At 43.1% G+C, this 21,997-nt stretch overlaps 2 protein-coding genes across 5 annotated transcripts in view; both read right to left on the bottom strand.

The window, feature by feature from the left end:
* The window catches only part of RAB27A (RAB27A, member RAS oncogene family), a 95,138-nt gene that overhangs the window by 57,805 nt on the left and 15,336 nt on the right, over positions 1–21,997 (bottom strand). The window contains exons 1-2 of one of the 4 annotated variants that reach the window (XM_061431232.1): positions 16,487–21,244; positions 7,344–7,419 (exon numbers count right to left, since the gene is read on the bottom strand). The exons of 2 other annotated variants lie outside the window; for them this stretch is intronic. The gene's annotated coding sequence lies outside the window, so the exon portion shown is untranslated. Of the gene's footprint in view, positions 1–2,705; positions 3,033–7,343; positions 7,420–16,486; positions 21,245–21,997 lie in introns of those variants that run through there. One more of the 4 variants, XM_061431229.1, reaches the window with a different exon arrangement.
* Positions 1–21,997, bottom strand: part of LOC133256263 (uncharacterized) — a 48,617-nt gene that overhangs the window by 16,889 nt on the left and 9,731 nt on the right. Inside the window, exon 2 of the mRNA XM_061431226.1 lies at positions 4,581–4,697. Coding sequence (XP_061287210.1) covers positions 4,581–4,697 — 117 coding nt within the window. The remainder of the gene's footprint in view (positions 1–4,580; positions 4,698–21,997) is intronic.

Genomic DNA, 21,997 nt, shown 5'->3' with positions numbered 1-21,997 from the left:
AATATATGATATCACTCATATGTGGAATCTGATTTTTAAAAATGATAAAAATCAACTTATGTACAAAACAGAAAGAGACTTACAGATACTGAAAACAAACATGGTGACCAAAGGGGAAAGGTGGGGGATGGAGGATAAATCAGGAACTTGAGATTAACAAACACATACTACTATATATACAAGAGAGATAACCAACAAGGACCTACTGTGTAGCACAGGGAACTCTACTCAATATTCTGTGATAATCAATATGAGAAAAGAATCTGAAAAAGAGCAGATGTATGTATAACTGAATCACTCTGCTGTACACCTGCAACTAACACAAAATTGTAAATCAACTATAAACCAATAACATTTTTAATGTGACCGTACCACTTTTTAAAAAGTGATGTCTTCATTTTAAAATTAAAGCAGCTGAAGCTACATTTCTATACTCTGGCTAATTATTTACAATGAATTTTTGAAAAAACTTTTTTCCAAGATTTTTTTTTCAATTGGTCTATACAATTATACTAAAGTCTGTATTTAACTCTATAAAATACAGCTATTTTACCAATATTGTTAGATGAGGCATGATCTAGAAATGAAAAAGGGCAATTAAAAGAAACAGAAATCAACAAGCAGCTCTCAAACTTCAAGTTCTTTGTCCTAAGAAAAGTAAATTAAAAATCACAAGAATATACAGAATTGTAGTTTATACCTGACTCCAAAGAGCTGCAGGGCCATTGCCAGCACACTTTCCAAGAATTATACATAAACTCAATGTCCTTAAGTATAACTGAAACTAAATGCAAAATGATATACAAATGTCAATCCAAAAGTTGTTAATAATTTTAAATGAAATCTGACAAGTGGACTGTCCTATACCAACGATCTAAAGATATACCAGCAAAGCCTGAAGACACTGAGGAGAGAGAAGCTAGGATGAATGACAGAAATGCAGGTGGTAGCTGATGAGCACATCAGCTCAGTCATGCACGTACCAAGTGAGCACTGAGAACAGCCCCTGCACGTGTCACTATGCCACGCACCTAGAAGGAGGCTACAGCAAAGCAAGTCTAATAGGAGTGCTGCACGTGAACATGAGCAATGAAGATGCAGTGGGACGAGACCCGTAACAGAAATATGCACACAGGACTGGGCAGCTGGGAGACCTGGGGCAGAGGGGGCCAGGGCAGGGGGGAGCCCACCAAGTCACCTCACAGAGGGGTACCCCAGCCACGGACTTGTATCAGCACGCAGAGGGATAAGTGACAAACGGGAAAGAACAAAATTACATGGTTCACAGATGACGTGGTAAAGAACTTTACCTCACAGGTCAGATAAGCCTTATCCTTTAAAGATAACAGAAACCATCAACAAAAATATTATCGATGCCAATCTGAAAGGTGTAACTGAGTTTTGATGGAACTAGGTAAGGGCTGTCTGACATCTGAAGTACAAAACACAGACAAGGCTTGGAGCCATGAGAAGGGAACATGTAACAGACTGGGAGGGTGGGAGTCAGGGAAGAGCATCTATATTTGCAAAGGTCTAAGAGGGAAAAGGTTGTGATGCATTTAGGGAACCTCGGCAGATGCACGCCATTAGTGGACTATACCGGGATGGGAGAGAAGGTGTCCAGACAGGCTGAAAAGATGGGACAGGGTTTAGGACCTGGGCCTGAAAGGACTCTTACATGACACTAGAAAGTCTGTGTGTTATCCTCTGGGCAATGGAAAGTCACTGCAGGCTTTCATGAAGGAGAGGAACACGAGGTCTGTGCCTAAAAGTGATCTTTCTGGGGATACACAGAGGACCAGGAAGCTATGCTGAGAGATGGTGAGTGACTTGTGTTGGTGACGGTGGGATTCAAAGAAAGAGATTAATTCAAGATAGATTTAGGAGGTAGAAAATCAGTACAGCTCCTTAACTGACTGGTACAGGAGTTAAAGATAATAAAAACTTTCAGTTTATTAACTGAATGGAAGATACTATCATTAACTAAGAGAGGAAAGGGCTTCCCAGGTGACTTAGTGGTAAAGAATCTACCTGCCAATGCAGGAGATGCAGGTTCGATTCCTGGGTTGGGAAGATCCCCTGGCAGAGGAAATGGCAACCCACTCCGGTAATCTTGCCTGGAAAATCCCATGGACAGAGAAGTCTGGTGGGCTACAGTCCATGAGGTCACAGAGAGTCAGACACAATTGAGCACCCACACACAAGCACACAAGCAAGAGAGGAAAAGCTGGTTTGAGATGATTATAACAAATACTGAGTACTTTTCTAAGCCCTTTAATACATTAACTCACTAGAGCCTCACAACAACCCTATCAACTCTCTAATTTACAGATAACAAAACTGACTCACAAAGGTTAAGTAAGTTCTCCAAGGTCACACAGTCAATAAAAGGCAAAGCCAAGGTTTGAACCCAGACACACTCTCAACTACTATGTAATCCTGTATGGAATATGACCAATTACATGTCCCTCATGTCACAGGGATATCCAGGGAAATGTGTTTAATTGGCACTCTGAAAACAGAATATTAGGGCTCGAAACAAAAATAAGGGTTAACAAGCTGGATTTTAGATTCATCAACCAAGTTGATTTCCTGAGGCCATGCGAGAGAGAAGGCATTTTAGAAGGAAGAGGGCCAAAATGTAAGGCTCAGCAAGAGAGATCCAAAAATGACACTAGAAAGATTTTTCAAACAATAGTACATACCCTGCATCAGTTGCCACGGCAGAGTGGTATCAGCTTAAAGCTGTCTGGGCTTTCTCCTTCTTGTGAAAACAGAGGATCCACTTAACATTTACAGTGTGATAAATCCAGCACTTGGAGCTAAAGGATCCCCTTACAGGTTACATCAGGGAGAGGAAAAGCCTAATAGAAAATGAAATGGGCAAAAGCAAGAAAACAGGCAAAAAAAAAAAAAAAAAAATCGACCGCTCTCAGCTCTTGGGCAATTTGCATCTGTGTTTGAGCAAAGTGGCTCCTGCCTTCAGAAAAACAGCAGCAAAGCAAGCTCTCCTCCCAAGCAGCATCTCATAACCACCTCCCTACCCTCCAACCCCCACTGAACCCGGCCTCTGCTCTGCCAAGGGGGCAGGGCCCCAGCCATGCCAGCAACAACGGGAACGCCAAAAAAAACAGGAAGGTGCCCTCTTGCAAGGATAGCTCTAAACAAGGATGGCTTCTGCAGAAATCAGCTTTTGTTTTTAACGGGCCTGTTCCAGCAGCTATCACATGTGGTGCACCCTGGCTCTAACTATAAATCAACCAAGTGCACAGGGAGGAAGAAGGGAATAGTAGCAAAAGAGAAAAGAGAAACAGAGCAAAGTGTGCAGCATGTCCTCTGTGAGCACTCAGGTTCTGAGAGACCGGACAGGGCAGATGCTGAAACGGCAGCAGAGGCAGCCCTGGGCTCCCAGCCCTGCCAGACATGGGCAGGTTCTGGTTGCCATGGTGCCACCCTGCTGGCTGGCAATGTTTCATCAGCGCTCTCTTTCTGCTGCAGTTCCTGTCTTGTGGGCGGCAGCAGCAGCAGCAAGAAAGAAGGAAAAATGTTGTTTGTATTCTAATGGCTGCTGGGTCACTGAACAGTGTGTCTGAAAAGAATAAAGAGAACGTGGTAAGAGACAGACTAGCCAAGGTGGGAGCAATCTCCTTCGGGATGTATTAGGTACAAACTGGACATTCTGTGGATGAAATCCTCTCAGTCTTTTTTTTTTTTTTTGGTACTTAAAATCCAAGAATCTCAACAGAGATTGTCAGCTTTTGATCAAGGCTCTTTCTCATCTGATTTCTAAAGAGACTTTGGGTTCACTCCTAGGTGAAAGCATGAACTTGTGACCAAGAAAACAAAATGATGTACTGGAGTAATAATTAGAAGACAAATTTAAGTGACAGAAGAAACACACCTTACACTAAAACACAGACTCACATAATCTCCACTAGAACTATCAGCTGGGAAGCTATTAGGGCTTCCCAGGTGGCGCTAGTGGTAAAGAACCTGCCTGCCAGCTCAGGAGGTGCAGGTTCAATCCCTGAGTCGGGAAGATCCCCTGGAGGAGGAAATGACAACCCACTCCAGTATTCTTGCCTGGAAAATCCCATGGAAAGAGGAGCCTGGTGGGCTACAATCCATAGAGTCACAAAGAGTCAGACACAACTGAAGTAACTTACCATACAGAGCACAGAGCTATCAACAGCATTAAAAACAAAATCCCAATTGAATTTTTGTGGATAAAATGCTCAAAAGATGAGCAGGACTCTTAGAGCTATTCAATTCCGTAATCAGCTCTCTTATTCCACATATTACCTGAGAATAAAAGCCTCTGTTACTTTGTTAAAGTACAGAAAGGAAAGGAAGAAAGCAGTCAGTATTCATACCCACTCTCTGGTAACTGAAAATGCACTTTTCAAACTAAACATAAGAAATTTAGCAGAAATCTTGAAGTCTTTGTTTGAAAAAAATTAATGTGTGCAGTGGTGTTTTATGTTAAATTGCACTATTTTAAGTACCTGAAAACTGGCACCTCAGCACTCGAAGCCTCTACCTCCCCACCACCACCAAAAAAAAAAAAGGCATAACCATACCTTGACAAAGTATAAATCCTGGTTGATTTTCCCAAAACTTTAGAGACTGGAGTTTCCAACACTTCAACAATTAGGCAACTTGTAATCACATGTCCTCTTCTAAAAAGATATTGTTGGCTATTACAAAGAGAAAGGTTAAAATCAGAACAGTCTACTTACAAAAGTTTTTCAAAAGAGTCTTTTGAAAAGCAGTTCGCTTCATCAACTTTCAAAATCAGTCATCTCTGGAAAAACCCACAATCCAGCTAATTAGTCTCAGCTGTTTGTCATATGGCCCACAAACCAGTCAAGTGATTTTGCCCCTTTCAAGCTTTTACTAAAACCCAATCTCCTGGTCTCTCAGACAAAAGGCAGCTGTATTAACCTCTTCCAGTGTTAGAAGACTTACACTTCAACTTTTTCTTTTCCCCCCAACCAAACAAGTAGAATATTTGTTTTCTTGATAAAACATATTGAAAGTATTGCGTTCTAAAGGTCCTTAAGGGTTATATTAATATTGTGTATGAGTGTTTAGTTGCTCAGTCATGTCCAATTCTTTCAGACCCCATGGACTGTAGCCCGCCAGGCTCTTCCGTCCATGAGATTTTCTAGGCAAGGATACTGGAGTGGGTATCCATTTCTTCCTCCAGGGGGAATCTTTCCAACCCAGGGATTGAACTCATGGCTCCTGCCATGTCTCCTGCATTGCAGACAGATTTTTTTTTTTTAAACCGCTGAGCCACTGGGGAAACTCTTACATTAATATTGCTTCTTTATTTACAATTAGCAATATTTTATTAATATTGCTTTCTTGTATTTACAAGGCCTGATTCAAGCAAACACTACATACAGGAGATCAGTGTAAGTTGAGGAAGTGAAGGGACTTCCCACACATTTCACTCTGGCCTCCAGACCCACAAGGAAAACTCTCTGCCTGGCAGTCCACCCAAATACCTTGTTGGCATCTTAAATTCAACATGTCTGGCCCTCCACTTACCTCCTGAGCTCTTCTCTGTAGACCCTGCTTCACACCCACTCCTCCTCCTGTGTCTTGAGTAACACAATCCCAAAGCACAGCCAGCCTGACATCTGATGGTCTTCAATGACTCCTCCCTCCCTCCCCTCCCACTTCCATTGACCACTGGAATCTTTCCTCCTCTAGTCTTTATTCCAAGTGTTTAGCATTTCTCATCTGGATGGCTATAGTCAACCACACATTTGATTTTCTGGCCCCCAACCTGGTCTCTCCACTGACCCATCCTCCACACTGCACCCAAACTGATCTTTCCACAAGGTAAGTGGGTGTCCATCACTCTCCTCTGTAAAACTAGTCAGTGGCTCCCCACAATCTTCTCAGTAACATGCCCACTCCCTAGGCCTCTGCCTTCCCTGTCATCTACTGTTTCCAGCCTCCTGACTCCAGCCACCAGAGCTAGTTGGAATTCTCTAAAACCAGTGATTTTCAAAATGCAAAAGCAGTGTCATCAGCATCATTTTGGAAGCTGTTAGAAATGCACATTCATGGGCCCACCCCAAGCCTACAGAGTCAGAAGTTCTAAGGATGAGGGCAGAAGTCTATGGTTTAACAAGGCCACCAGGTGACTTTGATACACTCACCTGAGCGCACCTGCTCTAAACCCACAGGCTCTGTTCACCGAGAGACTTAGCCCTTTGGTTCCCTCTGCCAGGAATGCTGCCTCAGATGCCCCTTCTCTGTGCTCCCTCTTTCCTAGGGCAGGTCAACCCTGTATGATAATTATCCAGTTGATTCCTTGCTGGTTGGTGCATACCTCAAAGACAGGAACTGTGTCTTTTTTGACTCACTCATGCCACAAGTCTCTAGTTAAACACAGGCCTTTCACTGGGTAGATGTTGGGCATAAAAACGAATGATGTATCCTTTACCTCACGGGGCAGCCACTCTCTCATCTGACCACTCCAAGCGTGACTGAAGACTCCACTGATGCAATCTAAAGCCTCTCACCAACCTGCAGAACTGTGAGCAACTGAAAAAGCCTGAACAGAACCAGTCTGACATCATCTGGTAAAAGACAACCTCTGGGCCACAGACCAATACCTCCTGTCAGATCAGCAACAGCATCAGATTAGAAATAAAATGCACAATAAATGTGACATGCTTGACTCACCCTGAAGCCATTTCCCTCCCCCGCCCCACTCCATGGAAGAAGAGTCTTCCACCAAACCTGTACCTAATGCCAAAAAGGTTGGGGACCACTGCTCTAGAATTTGGAGAGTGATTTAGTAAGGGAAAGTACCAAAATGTGTAAATCCCACATGAAAATTCATTACAGTTAGTTTATTCGAAATTACAGTAGAAGTTGAGGAAAGTTTGATATTAGCACTTCTCAATCTTCAATCCCTAGGAGTCTCCCAGGGATTTTTTGTTAAAATGCTAATTCTGATTCAACAGGCCCAGGTAGAGCCCAGGATTTCTGCATTTCTAAATAGCACCCAAGTGATACCCAGGTAACAGTGATGTTCCTAGTCCTAGAACTACACTATGAGTAGCAAGTAAAACTTCGACAACCCCCTTTTTCATAGAACTGTATCAGTCTTCCCCTTCGTGCAACACCGCCTTTTTATGACCCCTTTGCATTGAAAGCTTTGTCCAGTGCCTTTCAGGCTTCAGGATAAAGATAGCTCACTAAATACATTTAGTTCTATGACTAAATGCCTTATAAAGCAACTACACTCCAATAAAAATTTTAAAAATAAATATAAGAGCTTTAAACTGTAACATTTTATATTGACTTACAGAAGTTACCTTTGCTAACTGCACGCTGTGTGGTGCTTCTGTTTCCTGAAAGATGGATTGGTTTAAATATATATGCAGTGATGTGCTGGGAAAAAAAATAAGAAAAAAAAAAAGAAAGTAGATGAACGTGATTAGCAAACTCAGGAAACCAGACTCCTTATCTGCCAGTAGAGAAACACAAGGAGCAACTCATCACAGAATCTCCAGAAAGGGCTTAGGCAGTCAGAGCCCCAGTACCTTTGGGGGAGGGGAGAGCATAAAGTGAGGCTAAAATAATGGAAGAATGTTTACACCCCAAACCCCAGCGTTGCCAGCCTTGTGATTCCTCTAGCTCCAAAAGAAGTCGAACGTCTATTCTCCGGAGAGAGTAAAACTCCAAGAATCAAACTCGCAGCGGGTCTCTGAGTCATACCAAGTTCAGTGGAGGCAGGGGAGGAGTTGCACAGTATTAATAAATATGAAGACACCTCCACGCCACACCTCCATGCTGGACTTCCAAAAGGCAGGCTTACTCCACAGGCAAGTGGTTCAAGTCATCTTCTCAGGAGACTGCCCAACCCAGAAGGGAAGCCTAAACACAAATAGAAGCCCATGACATACTGAGCTAGCTACAACTATAATGTAACTGCTGGGAGAAGGAGATGGAAATCTTATGCGCGTGTGGTTGGGGTGGGTGGAAAAACACACTAAAATTTTCTTTTTCCATAGTAAGGCATCAGTAGAAGATGCCTAAAACTGAAAACCAATCGTACAGAAGTACAAGTATGTCATTAGAGACAGGACACAACCACCAGCAAGTGTCAACTCACTGCAAGAACTGAAAGCAGTTGACTCTGGGGAGCAGGAAATGAGCCGCGGGCGGAGATTCTGATAGCTTCTACTAACAGTCCTTGCAGAACTATGCCCTGATAAAATTTTTTAATTAATTAATACAAAAAGACATGTAATGCCCAACCTTACAGTTTTATTTTCCCCCCTTTGGATATTCCGGCCATCACAATAAACACCACTAATGTGCGCTACTCTCTCAGGATCTAAGGCCTACATGGAAACAGGATGCTGAGGACCTGGGGCCTGGACTCAGGCTGCCTGGATCTGAATCCCAGCTTTACTACTCACTGGCTGTGTGACCTTCACCAAGTTACCTAACCTCTCTGTGCCTCAGTTTCCTCATTGGTGGAACAATAGGATTATTTTGTAAAAATGAGTCATGTTATACTATAAAGTGCTTAAAACTGTGTTCGGCACCTAGTACATGTTCAATAATAGCTGCTCTCTTTTAAGGTATGTTTGCCACTATATTAAAGCCTCCTGACACTGTATTGATTTTGTCTTTTATTAGTTTATGTTTCATTTTCCCTGCCTTCACCTTCTCTGTCAGTCGGCCAGCTGTCCCTACTCACAGTAATCAGAGGGCCTTTCCAGGGTCACTCCTCCCCCCACCAATGCGCAGCTTCTAACTGACAAGGCATCTGGAAACCAAATAACCAAGATCAGAATTATGTATGCAATGGAGAAAAATATGTACCACGAAGTGTTGGGAAGGCCTCTCTGTGAGGCGAATCAGCACACTTCCATATATGTACCATCTATCAGACAATTGAGAATCCTTTGGGCTTACTTCCTAGCCATCAGCTGTAGGTCAGTGAGTTGGGTGACATTCAGGCTAACTAACTATCCTAGTTTACCCGGGCCTGCTCTTTAGCAAAGCCCTGCATACCTGGAAACCCCAGTTTCAACACTGGTCCAATTACACAATCCTTTTGAGACTGTTTCATCAGCTGTAAAATGAAGGATAATATTTACTTTGACAGTCTATTGAAGAGTAAATGAGAGAATGTTCATATGACTCTTGACACACAGTAAGCTTGCAATAAATGGTAGCTCTAGCTACTGTACTCAGTTACCTATTGGTATTTCCAATTCTGATATCAGCAGCAAAATAAATTATCCTTAGAAACTTAACCGATACCTTGATTATTTTCTTACCAGAAAAATAATTTACCTTATACACAGTGGATTCCAGGAAGCTGAAATGTTTGCTTTCCCAAATTTCCTTCCAATCTTTTCCTAATAATTTGTTTCAGGGACTAGGCCTTATTAAAGAAATGTAATATTTCACCAATGCTGACTTATCCACTGGGCAAAAGCCTGAGAGGTTTCCACCAGCTCTGGATATATGCATTGTTTTCACTATGAAGATCCTGGGGTACTTAGGTAAACTTCTGGAGGAGAAATCAGCATTCCGACTCACACAAGAAAAAAGACATCAGGCATCATACCTGAAATTATTTTTAAATTTGCATCTCACTTTTTCCCTTCATAATGGCACCAAGTCATTGTCTCCTGATGGATTGACAATTTATTCACTAAATATGTCCATTCTATGACTGAAAAATAAGAGATAGCATCATCAAACAGATGAAATGCCATTTCTTGCCTCAAAAGCCAAAGCAACTCAGTACTCGACAGATACTTATTTCAGCCTGGAGGAAATGGCTCACTTTGGGGCAGTTCACCAACACATGAGTGAAGTTGTTACATGAAAAGTTGCACAATTTTGGGGTAGATAACTGAAAGGATCACAAGTTACTCAAAGCCATAACATGGCCTGCAAACACCGAGGCAGCAGAGAGAGCAGGAACAGACAGGCATATAAGAACCTTCTCTGGGGGCTTCCCTGGGGGCCCAGTGAATAAGAATCCACCTGCCAATGCAGGGGACACTGGCTCGGGAAGATTCCACATGCCTCGGAGCATTATCTAACCTGGTGTGCCACAACTACTGAGCCCGTGCTCTAGAGGCCTGGAGCTGCACTACTGAGTCCAAGTGCCCACGGGCCAGCAAGTCGCAACTACTGAGCTTGAGTGCTTCAGCTGCTGAAGCCTGTCCTCCTAGAGCCTGTGCTCCGCAACAAGAGAAGCCACTACAATGAAAGCCATGCCCTGCAACTAGATAGCGGTCCCCGCTCTTCAACTAGAGAAAGCCCACGTGTAGCAATGAAGACCCAGTGCAGCCAAAAATAAATAAATAAAGCAGTGGGTACACGTCAAAAAAAAAAAAAAAGATCTTTCTCTATATGAGCTACCAAGCTCCTTCCTCCATGCTCATATTTCTTCCCCATCCATTGCTCAAGGTCTGTGAGCACAAAACACTGGCAAACCACATAAACTCTGAGGAGCCCTGAGAGACATCTGCTCCAACTATTGAAGCAAGAGTGAATGGATCCAGGAGAGAACTTTCTCCAAGTATAGTCTGATGCCCACTGGCACCAGAATCTCCTAGAGTACCTGATGAAAATCCAAAGTCCTGGGTTCCATCAGGCCCCTGAATGAAGCCCTCTGGGAAGGCAGTGAGGGAATCTGCATTAATGACAAGATTTTCCAAAGGACTCCCAATTGTGCATAAAAAGGTTGGAGAGCAACTGCTCTAGGGAGACAACAGATAGCAAAATGCACAACCATAGCTGGACAAATAACTCTTGTTTAACCTCCACCAGCCTCAGATTCCAAATCTGTAAAATAGGGATAATAATACCTACACAGCAGGATTCCTGGTTGAGAATGATGTGAGAATTACATGAGAAAAGTAATAGCTTCCAACACACAGCTTCACATGCAGCAGGTGTTCAACAAGTATTAATCCACCCCACCTTGTGTAGCAGACTAATGAAGATTTATAACAAAAGTCCCTATTTTGAGCAACTGTTACCAAGGAAAGCAGATGGCTAGCTTAAGTTAAGGCCTCCATGTTAATGAGTCACCAACTAAAAGGCCAAGGCCAGCAGCTTTAACCACTGGTTGGGTTGTAAAAAGTACAAGCTTCATTGGGCATGAGAATCTCCTGGATGACTTGAAAACACAGCCCACTGGGCCATCTCTGGAGTACAGAATCAGCAGTTCTGGGCTGAACTGAGAATCTGTATTTCTAACAAGTTCTTGGGTGGTGATGGTGGTGTTGGTCTCGGAACCACACTTTGGTCATTACTCTATTAAACTCAAACTGATCTGACACCTTGTAATAAAAAAGGACAGCAATGCTAGATGCATTTCCTGTTTGACACCAGACTGGTTAGTTACACGTCAATAAAGAAAAAAGTAATGAACCCACAATTTCCGAGGCAGCCCCACCTCTGTCCCTGAGAATCTTGCTCACTACATTTTTGAATGGTGCAGAAAGAAGGCTGGGAGACTTGAGTGTCATCTCCCAGCCACTCATGTGGGTACCCCTGAATGAGACACCTGATCTCTTTGAGCCTCAGTGTACTCACCTGGGGACAGAGTTGGGCTCAGTCACTGGTTCCCAAACCTGGTGGTGCACCATCCATTGCTACAGCAGCATTTTAGATAAAACATGAATTCCCTAGCCCTAAAGCCAAGCCTAACAAATTAGAATCTCCTAAGAAGAGACTGAAAAACATGTGGTTTTGCATATGTTTTAAATAAAAGCTCGCTATGTGATTTTGGGGCTTCCCTGGTAGCTCAGCTGGTAAAGAATCCACCTGCAATGCAGGAGACCCCAGTTTGATTCCTGGGTGGGAAAGATACCCTGGAGAAGGGATAGGCTACCCACTCCAGTATTCTTGGGCTTCCCTGGTGGCTCAGATGGTAAAGAATCTGCCTGCAACACGGGAGACCTGGGTTCAATCCGTGGGTTGGGAAGATCCCCTGGAGGAGAGCATAGCAACCCACTCCAGTATTCTTGCCTAGAGAATCCCCATGGATAGAGGAGCCTGGCAGGCTGCAGTCCATGGGGTCGCAAAGAGTCGGACCCATCTGAGCAACTAAGCACAGCACAGCACATGTGATTTTCATGGGCAGCCAGTTCTGAGCAACTATCCCCAAGGTGATCTTTGAGGCCCCTTCCAGGACTAAAGCCTGGATCTTTTGATTTCTAAGCCCCTATGCCAGAGTCTGTGTTTACCAAGTAGCTCTGTCCTTTTATTTGTTTCCCACAGAGTTCATACTAGAGGATCTGAATACATTCGTCTTAAAAGAAAAGAAACTAGTCTGCTTAACACTTCCATTTTTCTCATGTATCAAACTCATATTTAGGTTTTAATTTTAAAAAATAAAGTCCAATCCTTAACAGCACAAAATAAACAACCCAATCAAAAACTCAGCAGAAGACCCAAATAGACAGTCTTCCAAAGAAGACATACAAATGGCCAAGAGGCCCATGAAAAGATGTTCAACATTGCTAATTATTAGAGAAAAACAAATCAAAACTACAATGAGATATTACCACACACTGCTAGAATGGCTGTTATCAAAAATTCACAAGCAGTAAATACTGGAGAGGGTATTGAGAGAAGGGAATCCTCCTATATTGTTGGTGGGAGTGTAAACTGGTACAGCAAGTATGCAGAACAGTAGGGAGGTTCATTAAAAAACAGAGCATCCACTCCTGAGCATATATCTGGAGAAAAACATGATTAAAAAGGTTACATGCACCCCAGTGTTCACTGCAGCACTGTTTACAACAGGCAAGACATGGGAGCAATTTAAACATCCATGGGCATTGGAATGGGTAAAGATGATGTGATACATATAAATATAACAGAATATTTACTCAGCCATTAAAAAGAATGAAATAATACCATTTGCCACAACATGGATGGACCTAGAGATTGTCATATTCAGTGAAGCCAGACAGAGAAGGAAAATATATGACATCCCTTACATGTGGAATCTAAAAAGAAATGATACAAACAAACTTACAAAACAGAAAGAGACTCTCAGAGAATGAACTTATGGTTGCCAGGGGAAGGATGGGGAGAAGGGTTAGATGGCGAGTTTGGGACGGACATGTACACATTGCTATATTTACAATGGATAATCAGCAAGGACTTACTGTATAGCACATGCGACTCTGCTCAGTGTTATGTGGCAGCCTGGATGGGAAGGAAGTTTGGGGGAGAATGGATACATTCTCCCTTCTGTGTTCACCAGAAACTATCACAACATTGTTAATCAGCTATATCCCAATACAAAATAAAAAGTTTAAAAACAATTTGGTCACAGCAGGGAAGGGAGAAGGTAGGAAGACCTGAGAGCGTAGTACTGAAACATATACATTACCATATGTAAAATAGATAGCCAGTGGGGATTTGCTATGTGATGCAGGGAACCCAAAGCCGGTGATCCATGACAACCTAGAAGGGTGGGATGGGGAGGGAGGTGGGAGGGAGGTTTAAGAGGGAGGGGACATGTGTATGCCTGTGGCTGATTCATGTTGATGTATGGCAGAAACCATCACTATACCGTAAAGTAATCATCCTCCAATTAAAAAACAAATAGTAAAAAGTGTAAAAACAACAACAAAACATAAAGTCAATGTAGGAAAAAACAGGAATTAACACAGGCCATGCAATCTTCTCTCACACCAACTTCCTAGTTACCTGCTCCATCATTCACTCACCATCACCTTAGCATCTCCCACATGCCAGGCATTATTTTAGGTGACAAGTACCCAGAATTCCACAAAACAAAGTCCCTGCTGTCACAGAGAGAACAATCAGCAGAAAGAGATAGATAATGCTAACATGGAGATAAAATAATTTCAAACATTAAGAAGTCCTGTGAAGACCATAAAGTGTAACAGGATGGAGGCCGACTGAAGACTACTCCCAACAGAGTGATCAGGGATGACTCTGCTGCCAAGGGACCACCCAAGTGAGACTCTAGAGAAAAGAACTGTGGGCAAGTGCAGATGCTCTGAGGAAGGCAAGAGCTTGGCGTTTTTAAGGAATAGAAAGGAAGGAGGCACAGGGATGAGCTGAGGACAAGGAGGTCAACAGGGCTCAGATCATGGAGACACTTACAGATCATGGTTAGAACATTTGGATCTTACATTAACCACAGTGGTTAGTGACTGGGGAATTTCAAACAGAAGAAGGATATGATCTGATTTACATTTTTAAAAATATCACTGGCTTTGCATGAGGAATGGGTTACGGGGAGGCGGGGTTAGCTAGAATGAGACCAGAAAAACAGCAGTCCAGGCAGGAAACAATGGTGGCCTTTAACTGGCAGCTAGTACATAGCCATAGCAGATGCTCAGACATTTCTGGACCACTTTAACATAGGTGAAAATCATTAATATATTTGTTTCACTTCCTGTGATATCTCACAGGAGTCCAAGGGAGAGACACTGCTGGTTACAATTAAGAAACATTAGCACAGGGGCACAGAAAGAACCAGCAGACTTGTCTTCTGGAACCCTCTCTGCCATCAGTTTGTCATGTGACCGTGGGCACAGCTCTGAATCTGTCAGATGGAGGAGAGGCTGGGCTCCCTGGTTTCTAAGATGCCCACCAGACCTTAAGTTACATGATGCTATAAGTGTAGCAAGTGAGGTTTCCTTACCTGGGTGGCAAGAGGGGCTGCTGACTCAGGGTTGGGGTTTCTGCGGTTGACTTTGAATCTCCCAGAAAGGCTCAAACTAAGCAGGAGATGGGGTTTCCATGAAGAAACTGTCCAGTCTTGCTATATCCTTTGGAAACTCTGGGATCTGGGGCACCTCTAGTACAAGCGTATAGTGATCAGCTGGGACTCTGCGGAGTAGACACTCCCGGGCATGTGAGAGCCCGCTGTGCTGAGGGGCTGGGGGCTCCATCTCTGAGGAATTCAGGGGCCAAGCCCTCAGTCACAGCCCTCCCTGAGGACTTGCTGACAGACTTCCACCTGCACTCAATCACATGGCAGCCAGGCCCTGCCGCCTGGCTCTTGCTTCCTACTGGCAGACTGTCCCCACACTGTCCACTCCCCTTACATGACCCACCGGGCACCTTGGCGAGGACCTCAGCCCGGGATCCCTAAGGGCAGGGCCCTCAATCCTAACTGCCCATCAGAATCCCCAGTGGAGATGTAAAATACATACACATGGATGTAAAATACATACACAAAGATGTATGTAAAATATATACACATAGATATAAAATACATTGGAGAAGGCAATGGCACCCCACTCCAATACTCTTGCCTGGAAAATCCCATGGATGGCAGAGCCTGGTAGGCTGCAGTCCACGGGGTCGCTAAGAGTCCGGCACGACTGAGCGACTTCACTTTCACTTTTCACTTTCATGCACTGGAGTAGGAAATGGCAAGCCACTCCAGTGTTCTTGCCTGGAGAATCCCAGGGACGGGGGAGCCTGGTGGGCTGCTGTCTATGGGGTCGCACAGAGTCGGACACGACTGAATCGACTTAGCAGCATAAAATACATACAAATAGAGATGCCGGGGCCCTATCTCATATCTGATGACTCACTCAGAATTGGGGGTAAGGGAGAGGTTAGAAAGACCACAGAAGTGAAGTTAGGCTTAGTTCACTTTACATGATGGAGAGAATGTGGACTTTAGGAAACTGCAGGCCAGAGAGGTTCCACAACATGTCTAACGCAGGGTTTCTCTGCCTTGACCCACTGACATGGTGGGCAGGATGATTTTTTGTATTGAGGGGCTGTCCTGTGCACTTTGGGGTGTTTAGAGGCATCCCAGGTCTCTGCCCACTAAATACCAGCAACTCCCCAGGTATGGCAACCAGCCACATCTCCAGATGTTGCTCAATGCCCCCCTTGAGGAAGAAGGAGCTGAAAACAGCCTAATTAAGAACCGCCAGTGTAATACCACTTAGTTAATTATTGGCAAAGTTAGAAACTAAAAACCGATATACTAGTTCCTGGCGGAGTCGGTTCCTCCACACTGAAGCAGGAATTCTGGAACACACAGCTGAGTCACCCCCCAAGGAAATACCACAAGCTGCTCTGCGGCCCTCTGTGCCTAAGTGGAGCGTGGCGATGAAGAGCTGATCTTGCCCTTGACAAAGGAAGTCCAGCCTGGAATGGCCAGCAGCTGATCTGGCCATGTTTGGTCTCTAGCATCTGATTGGAAGGACGACACCTTATCTTTTCAAGGGCTGCTAGACCTCTTTACTCATCCCTGGGGTTGCTCCCTTCCAACAGTGAGATTCATTATGAAAATCAATCACACTGCAGGAAACAAAGGAAATCCTGACCGCACCCTTGGATTATGTTTTAAAATTCTCAGGTATCTCAAATGGACATTTAAGTCAAGACCTATTTCTGTATGTCTCATTCCTTCCCGTATTAGGACTAATACAGCAAGAAGAAGAATAATCAAAAAAAACCTTACCATAAGCTTCCGTTAGCTGATTGAGGCCCTGTTTTTGTGTCAAATGATACAAATACACAGGCGATAAGTAACCAGCCATATGCAGATAAGACTCGACAAGCTGCCCACGTGGTGGGATCAGAGCAAGATAGATGAGTAGCAGTTAATAAGAATGAACAGATTTTTCAGTCTCTTGGCAACCAATTTTATTATTATGCTTTGACCTGGCAGCTGGTAAGGCTTTATATGAATTAATCAACAGGCTATGAAAAAACAGGATTAGTGGCTCTGAAATATGGTATTCTCACAGCAGTCAGAGGAAGGATGCTTTTTTCTAAGGCCACTTTCTTAAATCAGTACAGGTAACTGTAAAACAGTAAGCAAACTGTGTTTTAAAAGAACACATCTCTAAAGAGGAAGTTACATACACCTATCTACTGCATCGATCCTTACCATGTATCTTCCATATCTGTTGTAGCAAATTACAAGAAGATACAGAGTGTCAAAGGACTTGGCCACTCAAAGCAGGCGCCCTTCAGTGAGACAACACTTGGTGGTTGTGGAATTATTCTCAGCCAAGTCCTCCTGAGTCAAAGCACCTTACAGTAAGCACTCAAAGGGGATGAGAAGAATAACCAGACCTTAGAAGGGATAAAAACACATGGAAAGATGGGATTTCTGGCATCACCACAGGCATACAACCAACGGTGGCTTTCAACGGCCCTGCGGTTCTCAGAGAAAAGTCAACTGTGTTCTTGAGGGTGGCTTTGCCTGCCACACAGCGGATCCAAGGGCCAGAAGGGCAGCAGGACAGTGCAGCGATATGGGAGGGAGGCAACAGAAGTGACTAAAGATCAGCATGAAAACATAAGCAACTATGTGTGATCTTTCAAGGGAAGATTCCGTGCAGCAGACTAACCACTGGACCCGGAGTTCCAGTTCCGGCTTTACCACTAACTGTGTGATCTTAGAAAATGACAACATCTCTGGAGAAAAATTTCCTTCACCACAAAACACTAGAGGAAATGGAATCTTCTCCCACTGTCCTCTAATTCTAATAATCCTTGAGTTTACACGCCCTCTCCTTCCTAAAATGGAGACATGTGCAATTAGCAAAATGAGCCATAGCTCAGTTATTCTGTGGACATTATCATGATCAACGCATTTCCTGCCCCAAAACATAAATTTATCAGACCAGAGTTAACACATTAAATCCAAGACACCAGTTAACTCTACCGCTCATAGGAAAAAAACTACTAATTTTTTAGTATAAGTGTGTCCCAAAGATTGCATGGGACATACTTATAGTAAAATATTATTTGTTGTTCTTCCAATTTTTAAAATCTGGCACACTACCTTTGACCCCACATTCAAAGTATAATCTCAGCTCTCAAAAGTCTGATTTCATACAGGTGGGTGGTTCCAAGTGTGGCTGAAGCACTAAATGTGAGGCCTTCTCATGGGTGACATACATAGAGGCAAAAAATAAAACAAAACAAAAGCAGGCAAGGAAGAATGACTTGCAACATTTGTTTTGAGTAGGTGAGGCATCAAATTTTATTAAACAGTGAGTAGAATATCAATGTTAGTAGACCTCAATCATACAGGGAAAAGAATGTGGTATACTTCCTGACCAGACAGGAGGCCAAAACACAGTGGATGGAACAAGATGGATGCTCACAGCTCTAACCTTCTGGACACAAAGTTAATTGCAAACATTTTATCTCTTCCTCCAACTCAGTGCTCATGTCTGCTCCCCAGATAAATCAGCTTAGGGAAACCAGACCATAAACTGGAACTTCCTGACTACAAGGCAGAGGAATAAATTTGATCAAGCGAAACCTGCACACAGCATATAAAGCAAAGGCAGTGAGAGGGAAAAATTCCTCTCTTCAGAAGGCAATCTTGTTCTAACAATAACAAGGCAATCTTGCTGCATAGGGGCTCACAATTCATCTGTTTTTTAAATTGTGGGCCACTTTTTTTAAATATATAATTTTATTTTCTTATTTATTTTTGGCTCCAAAGCACAGGCTCAATAATTATGTCACACGGGCTTAGTTGCTTGGCAGCATGTGGGATCCTCCTGGACCAGGGATCGAACCCAAATCTCCTGCATTGGCAGGCGGATTCTTTACCACTGTGCCATCAAGGAAGCCCATCAGCCAACTTTACTGAGGTATAATTGAGATATAACATTGTAAGATATTTAAAGTGTACATCACGGTGATTTGACATATGTATACATTTTGAAAAGGATTCCCCCACCCATCAAGTTAACTAGGGCTCGCATTATTTACACCCACACACATATACATGCCATGGGTTTAAAAATACTCCTTTCTCATAGTTTGTAGTGAATATATAGATATGGCATGTTCCAAGATAAGTTTAACAATGGAAAGCTAGATCAATTTTTAAAATACCACAGTGATTACTATACTCTCCAGGCCAGTTAATTCAATTCTCAGTGAGAAAGGTCGGCAGGAAACCTCTCTCAACTCTAGCCAATACTGCTTTATCCGCAACAGCAGGATGAGGTGGACTAAAACAAGATACTTAACATCTACAGGCTGAGAAAAATTAAATATATGGACTAGAGGTTTCTAATGATGAAAACAAATCCAAGGTTATTCATTAACTTATGGGCACATTCAGCAAGAGTTTATTGAACACTTCGTTTGCCTATGATAGCTTGCAGTACAGGAATCACAAAGGAGATGAAGCCATGCTCTGCCTCCAGGCTATTACAATCTCATCATGGAAATAAGGCCACATATGCATAATCAGTTGACAGTCTGAAGTCATTATGCAATTAAAAGTCAAAATGAGTCTCATAATTGGAAATTTCAGTTAGAAGCCAGAGAAAAATTAAATTCACTGCACTGCAAAATATTCATCAGGAAATGAAACTCCATTTTCTCAAATTTCCAAGGAATTTCACTCTCCCTAGATCAGCACAAGAAACCAAGTCACTAGAGACAGGCGCTGAAGGCCTCCTCCCAGTCTGCCCAGGTCCTGCCCTCGGGAAGGACCCAAAATCCTCACCTTTCTGCTTTGTTTGACCTTTCCCTTCCTTTGTTTGACCTTTTTTTGACCTCTCCCTTTCCATGAAGAGTAAGGCCATTCCCTCCAGGGAAAAAAGTAGATAGAAAAGGAGAGAAGGAGGAGTTGCTGGTGTAGCTATGGACACTGCAAATGGGAAGGAAGAGTGAGAAAGAAATAGCAGAGTGATCCCCATTTCTCAGCTTCTCATTCCCTTTTCATTCACTCAATATATATATATATATATATTTTTTTTTTTTTTAGGGTTTAATATGTGCCAAAAACCATTCCAGGTGCTACCTCCACCAGAGCAAACAAGACAAATTCCGGACCTTCATGGAGCTTGTACTCTACCAGTGAGAGACAGATGTGTGTGTGCAATGACAAAGAATGCTACAGATACTCTAAAGAAAAATAAGGTCAAGAGGAAGAAAATGTTGGGGTTGGGGGATGGGGGACGCTAATTTAGATGGGATGGGACAAGAAAGCATCTCTAAAGAAATGACTTGATTTGAATGAAATGAGTGAGTAAGCAGTGCAGACTTTTGAAGGAAGAACATTTCAAACAGAGGAAACAGCAAAGGTCCTGAGGTGTGGCTGAAGGCAAGTGAGAAAAGAGGGGAGTGATGGAAGATGAAGCCACACACCATGTAAGGGATTGCAGGCGACAGAGGTTTCCCTCTGGTATAACAAGCCACTGGTGAGTTTTGAGCACAGGACTGAGTGATATAAGTGGCTTCGGCAACTTTGTTAAGAACAGACCATAGAGTGGTGAAGGTGGAAGCAGGCTGGGCCTGCAGGAGGCTTTGGAGTAATCCAGGTTGACAAACAAAAGGAACTGGCAGGAGCAGTGAAAATGTTACAAAATGGTTCCTATCCTAGATATAGTTTCTAAGCAGAACTAATGAACTCTGCTGAGAAACTAGATGTCTGATATGAGACAAAGAAAAGAATCAGGGGTGACCCCAGGGTGTTTAGTCTGAGCACCTGTAACAATGAAGTAACTGAGACAGGGGAGACGGAGGGAAAAGCAGGTTTGGAAGAGGAAAATCAAGAGTCTGGTTCCTAGAGACTGTTGCCCACTTCAACACCCATTGCATCTGTTGTAAAATCAGGCAACAGCAATTGAGACGCTGATCCTAAATTACAGATGGAAATTCAAGGGACCCAGAATAGCCAGAACAGTCTCAAAAAAGAAAAACAAAGTGGGAGGACTCACACTCCCCATCTCAAAACCTCTCGCGTACATAGTTAACAGAGGAGAGTATGATACTAGCATAAGGATAGACATGCAGCTCAATGGAGTAGGGCTGAGAGTCTAGGAATAAACCCTCACATTTCCTGACAATTTATTCTCAACACAGGCACCAATGGTATTAAAAGGGGGAAAAATAATCTTTTCAACAAATGGTGCTGGGAGAACTTGATGCCCACATGCAAAAAATTGTTAACACTCCTACCTCACGCCATGTACAAAATTAACTTAAAGCAAGCTAAAGATGGAAATGTAAGAGCTAAAACTAACAACTCTTAGAAGAAAACATAGGCATAAATCTTCAGAACTTTGGATTGAGCAATGCTTTCTTAGATTTGACACCAAAAGCGCAGCAAGAAAAGAAAAAATTAGTTATACTTCATCAAAATTAGTAAAATCAAGGCAGGTCATGGAAATTAAGGGAGGGAGGGAGTAAGGAAGAAACAATAAAGGAAAGAAGTAGGAAGGAAAACTAACATAAAATACAGATCCTCAGTCAAGTTTTTTCAGCACTACATTAACCTTTCTTTACTTGTAACCATCTGCAAAAATTCTGTCTTCCAGACTGTGTTTTCCCCCTAAAACAAGTTTCTAAGAAGGCATAAATAAATCAATAAAACAGGAACAGTGAATCACCAACAAACTAAATCACTGATAATTATAGAAACTTTATACAGCATAAGAGGATACCCCCAAAAAATAAAAATAAAAAAAAAGAGGATACCCCCAACCTCTGACTGATGAGCCAATCCCAAAGTTAAGAATCCATCCAGTAGGGGAAAATAGCTGTTAGCCCACAGAAGACCCCTGAGACAGAGGATCTAACAGATGATGCTGAGGCCATGCAGGGGGCCCACAGGAGCCAAAATTATGGGAAGGCAAAGTCATGGGTTCACAAGATTTCCTTCACTTCAGGCCTGACTTTGCTTAATCCGTGATCTATTGGGACAGAGACAAAAGCTTTGGCAAGAGTTACCGAAACCTGTCATCACATCGGCTCTACCGCCAGTCAAGACAGAAGGGCCTGACTGCCTGGTAGGGTTTTCTGTCTGACTGGCAGGGAAAGGAAGGGGGGACCCTCTCCCACCCAGACAGTTTGCCGTCCAGACCCCGCCCAACAAAGGTGTCAAGACTTAAATCATTCAACTGACAAAACCGGAGGAAGTAAAGAATTAGAGAGGCCGTGCAGGAGCCTCCTCTCCTGCCTGAGAAGTTTCCTTCCTCCCACCCCG

The sequence above is a fragment of the Bos javanicus genome, chromosome 10, assembly GCF_032452875.1.
Source record: "Bos javanicus breed banteng chromosome 10, ARS-OSU_banteng_1.0, whole genome shotgun sequence".
Lineage (NCBI taxonomy): Eukaryota > Metazoa > Chordata > Mammalia > Artiodactyla > Bovidae > Bos > Bos javanicus.
The sequence above is the reverse complement of the archived record's forward strand: the minus strand, read 5'-3'. Positions and strand labels throughout refer to the sequence as shown.